Raw genomic sequence first — 17,196 nt, 5'->3', positions numbered from 1 at the left:
TAGATTCTGCTGTGATCTTCAAGAACCTCAAATAATTGCTTTTGCTTTAAATAGTCTTTCACATTAGTAAACCAGTTTCTTATGTCTGCTCAAAACAAAAACCAAAAGGGAGAAATAAGTGTACGTGAAACTGTGAAATCTGGAGTATTTGAGTTATGTTATCAGAAGAGGTACCTACTTAAACTGCAGCTTAAATTCTTAAGATCATCAATTTATAATATATATCCTGTACATATTATCGCTTTATTAAGCGACTTTAAGCTTAATTAATCAATGATAAATACTTAAATTTGGAACAGACCCGGTAGCAATACGTTCGATTTCATTTTAGGTACATATAGATTATTTGTGAGACCGGCCTCATTTTGTAAAAGTCCGAGCGACAGCTTTATTGAAAGGATTTTTGTTTGTGAGATGGCGAACGGTACAATGCTGTTGGTGGGATTCTTCGTGGTGGCCTCAAGACTGCTGCTAGTCGGTGTGGCTGGTGCGCCGGCGCCCTTCTTTTGGGTAGGTAGGTTTTTCGAAAATTTATTGCCGTTTTTCTACTAATAAATTCCAAAATCGGTCAGATAAATAATAATTCGTTGTATTATAGGTCAATAATAATTCCTTGCATTTTCTTAGAACATCTTTGATGTATCATTATATAAAGCAATATATTAATAAAGCCTGTATAAAAAAAATATACCTTATTTGTTTCAGATAGAATCTGGAAAACAATTTTTTTGGTAATAATAAACCATACTGACTGCTAGTTTGTAATTCCCAAATTAAAACCAAAATTTAGAACACTTTTTTATTTTTAACATTTTTTTTTCTTATTTTAACATATTTCTATATCTGATACAATTTTTTTGCAAGCATCTTATCAATATTTTTTACGCATATATTTGTATTATAAATATAGTTGGAACTTAAAACTCCTTCTTCTTCATGTACTATGTCCTTTCAGGACGTTGGTTACCATCATAGCTATCTTAATTTTATTCACTGCCAGCCTAAATAGCATGCTTGTCTCAACACCATACCAATCTCGCAAGTTCTTCAACCATGAGGTTCTTCTTCGTCCTGGACTGCGTTTGTCTGCTATTTTTTCTTGCATGATATTTTGTAGCAACCTATATTTGGGAACTCTCATTACATGTTCGAAATACTCCAGCTTCCTCTGCTTGGTGCTTTTTATGATCTCAGTAGCCTTGCTGAGACGTTATAGTATTGCGGAGTTTCGAATCTTCTACACCCAGGAAACTTTTAAAATTCTTCTATAGCACCACATTTCGAAAGCCTTAAGGCGATGTAGATTGATTTTATTCACAGTCCAGGACTCGACACCATTAAGTAAGACCGAGAACACGTAGCAGCGAAGTAGGCGGATCCTCAATGCCAATTTTAGGTCTCTGTTACATAACACCTTGGACATCCTTCCGAAAGCCGCTCTAGCCTGCTCTATCCTAGATCTAATTTCACCTTAAAACTCTTCCTCCTCTCATACTTTCGCTCCTTCATCATACTCCTTCTTTTGTCCCTATAGCTTCTGATTGTCTTCTTTTTTCTTCTTCTTCGTCTCCTCCATTTTGCTTATGTGGTTATTCCATTCTTTTTTTCTATTTTGTGTCCATTCATTTATACAGTGTATGTTACATTTTCTTCTAACGTCTTTCTCACTTCTCTTTCGTTCTCTCAGCGTATTTCCTGTAATTCTTCTCAGTACTCTTATCTCCGCCCCATATTTTATTATTGGTCTTACACTGGCTTTATAAATTCTTGACTTCATCTCAGTATTAATGTAACTGTTTCGCCATATAATGTTATTATTATCCTGCCAGCCTATTTGCTTTTTGTACTTGATCTCTCACTTCTTTTTTAAGGTCTTCATAGCTGGGCAGAGTAATTCCCAGGTATTTCATTTCCATTACTTGTTGAATACTGATGCCATCAATTTCTATTTTACATCTGGTTGGTTTTTTACTAACTACTATTGTTTTAGCTTTCTGAGATGAGACTGTCATATTAAATTCTTTTGCTCTTATGTTAAATCTGTGGACCAGTCTTTGCAGACTATCTTCATCTTGGGCTATCAATATTGCGTCTTCTGCGTAACAGAGTATTTTTATTTATTTGTTTCCCATTCTGTTTCCTCTTTCTTTGTTAACTCTTTTGATGATTTTATCAATGATTAAGTTAAATACAAGGGGCTTAATGAATCCCCTTGTACTATTCGACTGCCTATTTCTATAGGTTTTGTAAGTTGTCAAGATGTAAGACAATCTGTAAGTTGTAAGTTGAAAGTTACAGAACTTACAACTTAAAAATTACAGATTGTCTTTTTTGGTTGATGATTATATTTAAAACTAGTTTTGAAAGTTACTTTTTATTTATTTTATTCATTTTTCATCATGTAGGTACTATTAAAAATGGCTTGGTTCATCAAAGATGAAAACTTACAAGGAATACAAGAGAACTGAAATAATAAAAACAGAAAAAGTACTGAAAGATATTTACAAAAAGATTGGAGCTGGCAAACAAAAACACATATTATGGAGATTTAGAAAATAAGAGAGGTGATAAATGAAATAATTGCTAAAAATTCATATCAAACACGACTAGTGAATGGCATTAACAAACTTGTTCAACGGTATGAAACGTATACAACTACAAAAAAATTAGTTGTTTGAAAGGAGATGAAATTATGAAAACATATGAATTTAAACAAGGCATAAAATAAGGAAACTCACTGAGTCCTTTTTGTTTAATTCGACCATAGACGAAATTATAATGAAAGTAAAAACAAATAAAGAATGCACAATAACTATAGAAGAAAATAAAGATGACCTTTAGAGACCATTGCTACAATTTTATACCATTTCTCCTTTGTGTCTTCTCGGTCGGTAGCTGCATGAAACAATTCCTCGACAGTTCGACCTATCCATAATCTAATGTTACGCAACAAGAAGAGTTGTTTTCTTCCGACCAACCGTTTTCCTTCTATTTTGCCCTGTATGATCAACCGGAGTAAAGACATGAGAAATATGGAAATACGTGCTTGGCGGAGGAAGGCGATGGATAGGGACGACTGGAGAGAAATTCTTAAGGAGGCTAGGACCCACGAAGGGTTATAAAGCCAGAATGATGATGATGTTAATCAACCGGTGTAAGAGATATTTGGGTCTCCTCATAATTTAGTTTTAGTTTTAGAAACCCGACACTATCGGAAACGGTTACCTCCGGCGTCTGAATACATATTCCCCACCTAGTTATGAAAAAAATCTATTTAGATTTTTGACGTTTATTTTCCAGGTTTAACAGGTTTAACAATTAACAGGAACTTTAGCTGAAAGGTTCTGATCCACATTAATATAGGTGGTCTGGTGTCTGGTCTAATATTTTTATACAAAATAAACTAATAAGTTGATATTCGCTATATTGTTTAGCGGTACTTTTCTTTTGAATAGTTACAAATATTACCTAATTTCAACCAGGTAATTTACTGTTACTGTAGGTATATCTTGTTGAAGAAGGAGGTGATAATCGCAATACTCTCATTATCTCATAAGTGTAATAATTGTGTAGGTATCTCGTTAGGACCAGGTGCTGTTCTTCGTTTCACTTGATCTAGGGCCTTATTATTGGATCGTTTATAAATCTTCTTCTTCTTAACATGCCATACACCAAAGTGCGTAGGCGACTATCTCATTACTAGAATTCTGTTCTTGGCGGCGTGACACAGCTCGCCTGTATTGTGTATTCCTGTCCATTCTTTAATATTTCTTAACCAGGATAATTGTTTGTGGCCGGCTCCTCTCCTACCTTCGATTTTCCCTTGTAGGATTAACTGTGGTATTTCATATTTTGCTCCTCTTAATATGTGCCCAAGGTAACCAATCTTGCGTTTTTTAATTAATTTGAATAGTTCTCTTTCCACGTTGGCTCTCTTAAGGACGTCATCGTTTCGAACTCTATCCACCCAAGGTATGCGCATCATTCTTCTTAATGACCACATTTCAAATGCTTCAAGTTTGTTGATAGATGTTTTTTTCAAAGTCCACGTTTCCATGCCATAAAGCAAGATGCTATATAAATAATGCTATGTAATTTTCCCCTTCAGTACAGTGTTTCTTAATATCACTTAAAATTCTAGCATTAGACTTTTGCAAGGTGTTGGGTCTGTAAATTCTGCTTTTAACCGATAATTCTTTTAGTTTCTTATGCAAATGGAAGATATCTTGTCGTTGCTCCACCTTTTCAATTTCTAGACAGGACTTTGCAGCCATTTGGTTTTTTACTAGTTTGCCGCCTTTTTTCGGGTTCCCCTATATATTTCATTGTATTTTTTTTTGTTTCTGGATTTGAAGATTTTCTCGAGCTATTGATTATTGTCATTTCCATTTGTTCCTAGCAATCGTTTATGTTGTTTGTATCTTACAGTCTAATGTCATGCAACTTGTTTTTAATTTCTTGAGAAACCTTACTCGAATGGGTCTTGATATGCATTTAGTGATATCATTGGGTGTTTTTGACCTTTACAGACTCTCTTTAGCCTAACTGTGATAGTAGAGCAGATTGTGATCGAATGTCGATACCTGGATAAGTATTTACCGATCATATACAATTTTTACACTATGATATAATTAATTTGATTTCTTACAATATTATCTCCTAGATCATTTGGAAATTTTCAAGTATGCAGTCTACGTTTTGGTAGATAAAACTAAGTATTCATAGTTATGAATTTGTCCTCTTCTTCTCTTGTCGGAACCGCTCCAAGCGTTCTTCTCTTTCATTTCATTGTCCTAAACGCAATTTTCCAGGAATATTAAGAGAACTTTGTACCTCCGTCTTTGTATTGAATTGAAATATTTGGTAAAATATTTCAATATTTGGTAAAATATTTCAAACGAAAATATTGCAATCGCGATATTTTATTTTTCTGTATAAAAAAATTATTTAAGACAACGAAATTGTTGTTCCGATGTATTGTAGTTATACTTATTTGGGGGTATTTTTGATTGAGAGTTCAAGTTTCCCAAAAAGATTGACTTTTCCATTTTTTGTTTTCTTATTTATCGCTTAATCGTAGAATTAGTTGAAAATCAACTAGTTTATATTGCTGAGAATATTTAGTTTTCATGAGCATCGTCAATTAAGCTATATTCTTTTTGTTATTTATGTTCTTATCCGTGACGAATGATGGCGATCATCACAGCAATCTTTATCTTATCTGCAGCAGCGCGGAAATGCTACAAAGATGTTATGTTGAACCACGTTCTGATGTTCTCTTACCAGAATGTCCTTCTTCTTACTGGAGTTCGCTTTTAAAATATTTTTTCTTACAGGATGGTTTGTTGGTTTGTAGGAGGGCATATCAGAATTCATTTGGCACAATGTGTCCGAAGTATTGTAGCTTTTCAGATTTCATGATGGTCAGTACCTCTTAGTTTTTTTTTTCATTCTTTTGAGGACCTCGTTTGTGACTCGGTCAGTCCACGGGATCTTAAGTGTTCTTCGATATAGCACTTCTCAAATGCTTCCAATCTTCTGTACATATCTTTGTTAGACGTAGCTTTGCATAATTCTTACTTTTATACCAAGATAGAGATTATTTTTCTTAAAGAAGACCCCCATCCGATTGAAGGTGCAAGACGTAGCTTTGCCGATGTGCACTCTTAGTTCCTGGTTTTTGATCCTTTCTGTGTTTATTATGGTGCCGTTGTAGTTGAAGTGTGTCATTTTTTCTACTGGGTTTTGGTTGGCGGAGAGTTATACTTCTGTTACGTAAATATTAAAAAAACCATGATACCCACAATAGGTACTCACAATACACAAACACCGAGAATATTGAACCCTGCAAGTCTGGACACGTACATAAGTATTTTTTAAAATGTGCAAATATCAATGGAAAAGCAAATATTGGTTTTAAATGTTAGAGATGTTAGGAAAAACAAACAAATGGATTAAAGAAAGAACGAAAGCAGAAGAGATTATTGAGCAAATATGGATATAATGAGAAACGAATAGGAATTTTCATATGAATTTTAATTTCAGATAATTGACGATGATTTATACTGGACGATCAACAACTGGATACGTCCACTATTTTTTATTAAATCAAACTTATACAATACAAACTATAATATACAAATTATATATTTTGTGGCCTTAATTGTTGGAGCCGAAGGATGTCTTATTTATTGGCTCTGTTTATTAAGTAATGTAACTCATACTACGTTTTTCCCCAAAATGAAAATGAGTATATTTTATGTATATATGAAAACGTAAAATAAAAATTATATGTACAAATAAACACGAAGCATCTTATATTATATTGAGTCAAGTGATTATCTGTGATGGTGACTTTTGATTTTACGATTGTGCTATATCAGATTTTTGCGCAGCTTTTACTCATATACGTATTGTCCAGATACTATGCTCACTCACTCTAAGAAAGAAATTTACTTATCTTAGATACCTATAGTATCAAAAGGATTATTTCCTTATTTCTGCGTTTTTATGTGTTCTGTTTCGTGGACATAAATTTTCTTAATAAGTATAGTCTGGGTACTCCCCATTTTCTATTCTCTCCTGATTTGTTTCTCGATATCTCTTTATTTGTCGATTATTGCTGTCAGGTTTAGTTCCAATAATAAGAATTGTTTGTCTTGTTAGTTTATTTACTAGTATAAGATCTAGTATACTTTATACCACTGGTTGGTCTTTAAGCACAGTTTCAGTTTGAAATCATTCCGTTCTTCTTATTAAATTGTACCAAAGGTCTCTTGAGGTTGATATCCATTTTGAACATAACAGCGTTATACTAGTATAAGTGGTAGGTCATCAAAGAATATATAGAAAAGAAACAGCTCATGACCTTTTCAGACGGAAATCAGCTAAACAATACTTCGGTCTAGAGCCGGCTGTGGCAATTCCAAAAAGTGGCGTACATGTCAGAAAAAAACCAATCCAAACACAAAATAACTTTCAATAGAAAAATATATAGAACTATATATTGAGCGGAAATGCATTAATAGGGCTGCTGTACTGCGGAAAAATGCAAGAATTAGCTTAGGATGATAACAGGCTTCCTTACTAAATATGTGCCAGTCAACGAACACTTATATGCAATAAAACTATTTCATAAAGACTTTAGCTGCAAAGTATGTAGCATAAAACCTACAACCGTTAACCATACCTTCCATAACTCCAAGAATATAATACCTATCCACTAGACTTGAACATGCTGGTATGACTTTCAGAAGTCTGGAATGGGTATCATAAATAAATGGAAGATTTGTACGATTAGCCGGTGGTCTACATTATGGCCGGTATGTCACATACGGTTTCCGAAATGAAAAACTTAACAATCTTGGACGGTATAAATTTTAGGTAATTTTTAGTCGAAATAACCCGATCATGAATGGCGAGTAGGAAGCCATATGTTACCTAATGTTAACGAATATTTCGAGGCTGTATTGTCGATATACTCTAGGTTGAAGTCATTGGGATGTCACTTAAGTACAGTATACACAGTTAATGTCTCAGCCTGCTTGTTATCATTATTATTTTTTATAGATTTTTTAATATTTAAATTAATTGTAATTTGGCCCTAATTGACCTCTTGATAAATATTTAAATTTGCCCTAATAATAAGGATTCTAGCAATATATTTTCTTTTCCTATCCAAAAATGCCATACTTCATTGAATTTTATAACTAGAATAATTTATTCGTATTGACTTTATACGTGAATTAATACTATTGTTGCAAATGTCCCTTTCCTTGAACAAAAGGCGACAACCAAGGCTCTTAATTGATTATAAAAGAACCTGATTAATTAATCTTAGAGAACTGTCCGATTGTGGACTTAATATGTGATATGTACGCGAGATGTGATTGTCCTACTAAGGACCAGAGATTATGTGATTTTCATGTGATAGCAATAAGAGAAAGTATGTCTTTACTGGCAAAGAACCAGCATTTTATAGGGACTTTCAAAGGGAGGGGCTATTTTTTATGATATTTTTATGGCTTGTAAATTTGTAAATTCAAAAGCAATAAAATGTTTTTATGCTCGACTATTAATACATTTTAGTAAGAATAGAACGATCAAAAATATAGGTGTGTGGTTTAAATTATTTCTATATAACCATAAAGCAATTTTAACCTAGATTAACTGACACATAGTTTCCTAGTTCAGATATTGTGTAAATAATATATAGAGCACGGCAAATATAGTACTGAGGCATACTCTGTACTATTAAATGAGCAATATATTAGGGCCGTAACAAATATTATTTGTGGTTTTCTCTCCAAATCTTTTTTATTTTCCAGTTAATTACAATCGCATATTTTTCAGTATGGAGATCAATACTATGATTCTTCCTCATCCGAAGAAGATGACAACGTCAAATACGTGTATGTTTATGTTAATGTAACTTCTCCAGGAAGTAATCCTTGTCAAGGATGCCCTTCAACGTCGATGCCAGTTAGTATTCCTTTAATGGTTCAAGTAACACCGATGGTGACTCCCGCAGGTGGTAATGCTAATGGTGTTACTACTGCTTCCCCTACGTCTCCAGCGACGGATTCTTCTATGGGATAAATTTTGAATCAAATGTGTACTATAATAATTTTGATTATGTTTGAAATCAATATTTTGTAATTTTGTATCGTATTGTTTTTATGTAGATAGTATAGAAGTTGACCTTCAACACTTTACAGAATTATTGTCTGTTAACTTGGCGTTATATTAGAATACAACATATTTTGAAGTACATAAATACTATATTAGTACAGTCACTGAAGGTTTTCGCTCCGATTTCGTTGAACCTCAATCGATTTTCATGAAAATTAGTGAGTAGTTAGAGGATACCTTAAGAAACAAAAGTGACATGGTGTCATTTGCGCTTTTACCCTGGGGGTGGATGCCACCCCTACTCGGGGGTGAAAATTATTTTATTAAAAATAACCCAGGAATCGATAGAGGGATGAAATCTAAACAACATCTATCTTAAGTTATTAAAATAAATCAATACTTTTTGAGTTATTGTAGATCAAAGATTTTGATTTTTAGTGAAAAAAATGCATGTTTTAAAACGGTTTTTCATAAATAACTCAAAAACTAGTTTTTATAAAAAAGTTGTAATTACCAAAATTGAAGCTAATAAAAAATTGAATAAATTTCCTGCTTGAAAAACCTTTTAATATTAATTCAAAGTGAGTTATTTAATTAACTTACTTACTTTACTTAATGAGTAGACCCATTTGTACCTTTCGGTGTTGGGCCGTTTAAAATACAATTCATTAAATTACAATATTTGACAGTCTTCTGAGGTGTCCTAGCTCTTAACGAACTTTCTCCATTCCTTCCTATTGGATGCCATCTGTGTTGCTTCCTGCCAAGTCTTACCCTTACTCTGCAGTATCTGCGAGATGTCACTGTTCCATTCTTTAATGGGTCTTCCTCTTCTGTTCTTCCCTATTGGTTTGGGAACTCACACTCTTTGTGTCCCACACTCTTTTTACTTGTCTAATATTGTCCATCCATTATTTCTTCATTTCTGATTCTACTTCTTTTTACTCCTATCGTTCTTCTGAGGTATTTCATCTCTGCTGCCTGAATTCTGCTCTGATGTCTTTTGTTTAATATCCAATTTTCTGCTCCATATGTCACTGTAGGTCTACATATTGTTTTGTATATTGTCATCTTGGTCTTTGTTGTTATTTCTTTGTTATAAAGGAATCCTCTATTTAGTGCTTGTTATTTAATTAAATGGTAATTAAATGTATTTTTTTTTTCGGCGAGTACTTAAATCTGAATATTCAAGCTTAAATAACGGGAAAACAATGCATTTTATAAAATATACTTATTGAACAATTTTTAAAGTACTTAAAAATAACTATAAAATGAGCTCTAGAAAAATTTGATAGCATCAACATTAACAAAGTTATGATGAAAATAAGAGGACCCTTTCAATTTTTTTTTGGAAAAAGTGAAAAATAAAACATACGTCATTTCCACAAAAATTAAAATTTATGGTAGGTAATCCCTATAAGACTTTCTTTACTTTTGCATAAGTAATGACCTCAAAAATTTTGACCGGTTTAGAATGCATATTTTTGAAAAAAAATTTGATTTAAAAAAATCAGAATTTTTCAAATTTTCATAAATTTCATTTTCTTTTGAGAATAACTCCATATAATACTCAATATACTTTAAAAATGATACAGAACAAAATTTGAAGTTCTTTTTTTAACAAAGATTTTCCTTTTTTTATATTTTTGTAGGATAAAAAATAACTGAGATAAAAATTTTTCAAAATTAAATTTTACTGCCAGAAACATGTAACCGGTGCCCTTTAACCTTTTATTTTTATTACCTTTCAAATGGTTTTTGAATGAACCTGATATCATAAAAATTACCGGGGTTATTGTAAAAAAATCAATAAAATTTTTTTAGAAAAAGTTTTGGAGTAGAGATTTTGTATGTATATATAGGAAAAAAGATAGGTAATAAGAAGTAGACGTGTCGATAAGTATATGCTCACAAAATCTACATGTGTGGATGTGTGTATTTTGAAGATAGAAGAAGCTAGTGAAAGGAATTCTGTATATCGGCTCAAAAACATAGTGGGACTTTTTAGTATGCTGTGTGTCTATTGAATATTTCAGTATGTAATTTCCAAATTTTTATTTTTAAATTTTTATAAGTCACATAAGCACTGAAAAAATTGTTCAGGATATGTAGCAAAAATAAAATTAATAAAGTTTGGAATATATTAATAAAGTTTATCATAACCAATAAAAAGTTTTTAAATGATTAAAGCTATTAAAGCTAATAAAAAAAACATTTTTCATTATTTTTATGACAAGGGGTAGTTTTTAAGGGTGCAAAATTACGCAATAAATAAATAAATACTTTAATACTCAGTAAATGAGATTTCAATTCAGTAATGTATTATTCAAATAATTAAAGTTTCTTGAAATTAATTTTTTTCAATTATTCTGCTTTAAGGGGATAGTTTTTAAGGGTTGAAATTTCCCAGTCAATCAAAAATTATATCATAAACATTAAAGAAACTATTTAGGTAATATTAATATGCGATTTGATATTTCAGAAATATAAAATTTTTTTCATGATTTTCGTTTTAAGGGATAGTTGCTAAAAGGGTTGAAAAATTAAATAAAATAATAAATCATGCTTATAAATATTGCAAAATATTTATTTTATTTAATTAATCGAGATTACTTATGCCAGAATGCTTAAATCTGCATTTTTTACCATTTTTAACAAAAGGGGTTAATTTCACCCCTAAAATGCAAAAGGCGCAAGTTAAGCAGATGTCACTTTTGAAGTTGAGGGTAAAATATACTCAATCCCAAATTTTCATGCAAATCGATGGAGGTTCAACGAAATCGGAGGTAATAGTTGATTTTTACCTTCATTCACTGTACTATATAAGTTAAGAAAAATAAGAAAAATAAACGTGGTAGTACCACAATAAAATGATCTTGATTGTATTATGTAACTTCTCTATATTATATTCTAAAATTACAATATGCTAAAACTGCCAAAAATTTAATTTATATAGAAAATATATAAACACCAATATATATATATATATATATATATATATATATATATATATATATACATATATATGTATATATATATGTATATATATATATATATATATATACATATATGTATATATATACATATATGTATATATATTAATGTAAAATTATAATTCTATACTAATATTAAATTTATAAATAAATAGTTTTTCCTTCGTTTTGTTTATACTTTTGGTCATATCAAAGTAAGATCACTAACTGCGCATATTATTAGATTTAAAAACTGTGTTTTTTTAATTAAATTTGATATCATAGGCTCACAAACTTGGCTTAGAAAAGATATAGAAATGTAACTGTGTGTAGTGTGGAGGAATTAAATAAAAAAACTCTACAAACAAATTATTTGCAATTATTGTGAGCTAGCAACTCATATAAATTTTGTATTGTATACAAACCACCTAAATTTAACGTCAGATATGTTTTTGACGCGTTTAAGAATCATTATCATTCTCAGGATATTATACCGATTATGGTACAGCCTTCCTTACATAGTCGTTCTTCAATTCTGCCAACGATTGTCCAATATTCGCTTTTCTGTGCCATGTTGTACCGGTTTGTTTCCTTATGTCATAGTACCATTTTAAATTTGGACGTCTTTTTGGTCTCTTGACGTGTCTTGGATACCACAGTGTAATTTTAGTGGATCGTCTATTGTCAGTTCTTCTCATTAAATGTCCCGCTCACTGCCATTTTAAAGATTTAATTCTGTGAATTAAATCCTTGGTTTTCTGTCTGATCCATTCTATTATTTTTCCATCTCTCTTTGTTATCCTAGCATGCATCACTCCATTGACCTTTAAGTGACTGAGTTTCGCTATCATCTCTTTCTTTAGTGTTGAAGTTTTACATCCGTATGTCATGATTTGTAGTATACACTATCGAATGCTTTTTTTCAGGTGGAGTGGCATCTTTAGTTTGAATATAACTGCATTTCTACCAAAAGATGCCCAAGCCAGTTTCATTCTTCTGTTGATGAATAGTTGGCTGTAGAATTTAATCACGAGTTGTAGTATTTCATTTGTATCTGTAATTCTGGTGTTTTCATTTATTTGACCAACGATTTTGCTTCTTCCCAATGATTAATGCTTTTCTTATTTTTTAAAAGTATTTTCTGTTTTCGATTGCATTTTCTACCAATCTTTCGTTGTAATTTCTTATGTCTTTCTTAATACTTTTCCTCATTATCTTATAAAGTTCTGTGTATTGTATTCTCTGTATGCAGCTACTTACATACTTTCATTTTTCTTCTTGGTTTTAGCATTATTTTGGTTTTATCAGACAGTTTACTATGTTCATTTTGTTGTTGCCAGCCTCCAATTTCTTTGGCACTATCAAGGATGATTTCCATTAATTTTAGAGCTATCGATTTGGTCATGTAATCTTTCATCAATTATTCTTTAGTAGTGATCTGAGTTATCTTTTCTTCTTCTTCTAGTGCCGTCTCCACTAATGAAGGTTGGCTATAACCATTGCAAATTCATCTCTATCTTCTGCTTTTCTTAAAAGTGCCTGTGTGTTTAACCCGGTCCAGTCGCGAATGTTTTTTAGCCAGGATATTTGTCGTCTACCAGGACCCCGTTTTCCTTCGATCTTACCCTTTATAATCAGCTGCAACAACTCGTACTTATCATTTCTAAGTATGTGCCCCAAACATGCTGTCTTTCGCCTTTTAATGGTGGTCAAAAATTCTCTGTCTCTTCCCATTCTGTGCAACACCATTTCGTTCGTAATATGATCGGTCCATGGTATCTTCAAAATTCTCCTAAAATGTCACATCTCAAAAGCTTCCAGTTTTCTCATTAAGTCAACATTAACAGTCCCGGCTTCGACACCAAAGAAGAAGAGTTGTCTTTTTGATATTGTTAATATATACCGGTTACTAATGGTTTTGTGATTAATTTTATTATTTCTAGTTTCAGTTTTAAAACAATTTTTGCTCTGATTAGTCTATGGTCGCTGCCTGTTTGAAATTTATTTATTAGATACTAGACATCTTTTTGTAGCAATCTTGTTGGTTGAAATGAAGTCAATTTCATTCCTATTCGTTCTTTCTCATTGTGTTGCTATTTAAGTCCATTTTCTGTTCAATTTTTTTTTAAAGAATGTATTTGCTTTAGACATGTTTTGGTAGTATGCAAACTGAACCAATCCTTCTTCTCTTTTATTTCTCTCACCGACTCCACACTTCCCCATGACTTGTTCCTTGTGGTTCTCTTTCCCACTATGACATTAAATTGACACTCATTCGAGTCACTAAATGTATCAGTGTTATAAGCCTACTTCCTAGTAGTTTGTGCACTGTGTATGGTATATATTCCAAAGCTTTAATAAGCTTTATCATTCTTAATTGATTTTACTGTTTAAGTATATTGGTATGTCTAAGCGGGTATTTGATATTATATGGGGTATCTGATTCTATCTAGTTATCTCAGTAATAGAAGTCAAGCTATTCGTTACAATGGTTAAACATCAAATATTTAAAAACAAACAAACGGACACCACAGCTATATTGGGTTCCAAATTATTTAATATATACAATTCAAACTTCCCTGCTAACTTTCTCTCCTGTAATTAGCACTGTTTTACTGATGACACTCAGATCTACTTGGTGTTAAGCTTGATAAGTTTAAAGAAGCAGTGTCTGCAATTAATAATCAATTTTCTTCTAACCATTGTCTACGTCTTAATAACAAAAAGTTTGTAAGTATAGTGTTTGGTAGAGCGATGCAAAGAGAAATATTTCGGAGGGGATTTTGTCATAGGATGACTTCAGAAAATTCTTCAATAGAATGTAACACGATGAAAAGGTTCCCAATGTGAGTCCATAATACTGGTATATGGGAAATGAGACAATACTCACAATCTTAAGTAGTTTTTATTTAATAAAGTTGGTGAATTTTGGGCTGTCGGTTTCAAGGCTTACAATATTTGCCCCATCATCAGGCCCCAGTACGTTATTTTTATATGTATTAAAAACTAAAAGATGTCAGATACAAAAAAGCTCTATAAACTAAGCTACTGCTGAGAATCACTTTCCCCCTTAAGGAATACATTCACTTGTACTTCTGAATTTCAAGATAATCTTCAAATCAAACTGAATATCAAGACGTTTTTATTTTTTTTATACTGTATATTTTTGTCTTCAGCTGTTGTGTCAAGATGTATAAATTAATTTAATTAAATAAAAATTTCTTTGGATGGCAGAAACATTTAAACACAAACACAATATATTAAAATTGTAACAGCCTTTGTAGTGTCATATTAGTGAGGTTGACTACTAATATGAGGAGGTTGAACCTCACTAATATGACAGAAAAACAGTCTGAAATCAAACAATTAAACTCCTTTGAGATGTGGTGCTACAGGAGAATCCACAGAATATCGTGGTCTGAAAAAGTAACTAATATAGAGGTGTATATACAAAGAATACAAAGAATACAAAGAATGAAGAAAGAATGTGAAGTCATAAAAACTGTTAAAATTAGAAAGATTCAATATCTGGGTCATATAATGAGGAGCGAGAAGTACGTATTACTTAGATTAATTATGCAAGGGAAGATAAACCCAGGACGACGCAAAATATCCTGGCTAAGAAATTTGAGAGAGTGTTCGGTTGCAGCTCATTAGAAATATTCAGAAGCGCGGCCAATAAAATTAAAATAGCGATGATGATTTCCAACCTCCGATAGGAGAAGGAACCTGAAGAAGAATATGACACTACAAAGGCTGTTACAAATTTAATATATTGTTTGGCCTGATGATGGGGCAAATATTGTAAGCCTTGAAACCGGTAGCCCAAAATTCACCAACTTTATTAAATAAAAACTACTTAGATGACTATAGACTATATACTACAATATAACACCTGTAAAAAAACTTCAGCTTATTTTGAGATCAGGTGTTCATTTAGACAAGTATTTGCAGAAAAATGATTTGAGTCTGAAATTTAAATTCTAATCACGTCATTAATTATTAACCAAGCCCTTAAAAAAATATTGTGTGACACCTTGGTGTTATTATTATCAATCTTTAATTATTGTGATACTATTTACAAAAAAAGTCACGTATCACAGAACGTTATTCGCGTTCTCAAACGACTGTAGGTGGCAGCACTTATTTTAAAAGACGGCGGACGAAATAGGGATATCGTTTGTTGACATTTGTAAATTTGATAGGGAATTTTAAAGAATTTTTAAAAGTTGAGGCAAGCAATTTTAGATTCCAACCATATTTTTAGTTGTGGAATATTATCATGTAGTGGGAAAACCGCAGTGATACAAGCATTGTAACTTCTAACGAGCAACTTACACCAAATACAAGTGAGAATTGAAGTGATTGATAATATTAAAAATGTTGTTTGTAATTGTACATGTAAAGTTGGAAATTCAGGTAAATGCAAACATATAATTGGCACATTACTATATATTTTAAAATAAAAAAAAAAACAAGATACAAACTCAGTCTGACAGTATTATGGGTAACAAAAAAGTTAATCTCTACCAGTCTTTGCTGATCCATGCGCTACTGACATTGTACTTGAATATGATTTAGCTATATTTTATACAAATATTGTTACAGTAAGTTACAGTAATTCTGTTGGAATGTGTTTAGCTACGTTAAACCAAACTGGAGAATCGTGGAAAAGCCTTAGGCGACTGAAAGTAATTGGAACCAACTTGTTACCATTTATTTACATATAGTAAAAATAAAAACCCAAATTAACGTAAACAAAGTAAAGTTTGAACATTTGGGAATTCTTATCTCATATGATGTACCATGACTGGCAGTAAATGCCAATGGAATTATTTCAGGAAAATGTGTAAGAAATAACCCTCTGGCAGGCAAAACAAAAACTGTGCAATCAATTTTACGTGACCCTAAATATTTATGCATAATTGAGGAAAATAATATCACTTTAAAGAAAAACCAAATGTATTATGGACAAGTACAATTTTAAATGTTACTTATAGGACTACAAATATGTCATTTTGTAGTGTTTTGTCCATTCGATAAGTTTTTGTCGTCTATTCGATAAGTTTATTCCAATTATATAAAAAAAAACTTGTTTTAAAAGATTGTTTTATTTCTCATAGATACTTTTACTTGGAAAAAATATTTACACTTCACTACACTTAAAGCTGTTAATTTAGATATATATAAATATTAATTAATATTTGTCATTACAAAGTATTGGTGTAGAAAGGTTAATAATGCCTGAAATAATATTTAAACAGAGTCCATATACGGAACTAGAAATAAATTAACTCTTGCTTTAAGAATTTTTTGCCGTTGTATAGTTCTTTCAAGGTTTACCCTTGCGGAAGCAATTCCAGTATTACAAAGAGCATCTTGCATTGATAATTGTTTTCTTTTTCCCAAAAATGGTAGTCTTATAAATTCGATTTTCTTTTCAATTCAATTCATTTTCTATCAAAAATCACTTATCTACCATTAGAGTATCCTCATTTGATGTCAATTTGTCCAATAATCTTAATTGAATAAAAAATTTCTTTGTCTGAGATACAGCCACCATAAACAGGACTTACAATTGTAAATTAAACCA

General features: G+C 31.5%; 1 protein-coding gene across 1 annotated transcript; it reads left to right on the top strand.

Moving 5' to 3' along the window:
- The first annotated feature begins 369 nt into the window (after positions 1–369).
- On the top strand, positions 370–11,597 carry LOC140438993 (uncharacterized). The gene is made up of 2 exons (XM_072528628.1): positions 370–510; positions 8,353–11,597. Exons 1-2 carry the CDS (start codon positions 415–417, stop codon positions 8,596–8,598), a joined length of 342 nt encoding a protein of 113 aa, XP_072384729.1. The 5' UTR covers positions 370–414; the 3' UTR covers positions 8,599–11,597.
- The last annotated feature ends 5,599 nt before the right edge of the window (positions 11,598–17,196 follow it).

The sequence above is a fragment of the Diabrotica undecimpunctata genome, chromosome 1, assembly GCF_040954645.1.
Source record: "Diabrotica undecimpunctata isolate CICGRU chromosome 1, icDiaUnde3, whole genome shotgun sequence".
Lineage (NCBI taxonomy): Eukaryota > Metazoa > Arthropoda > Insecta > Coleoptera > Chrysomelidae > Diabrotica > Diabrotica undecimpunctata.
Note: the sequence above shows the minus strand (reverse complement) of the source record. Positions and strands in the feature narration are given on the sequence as shown.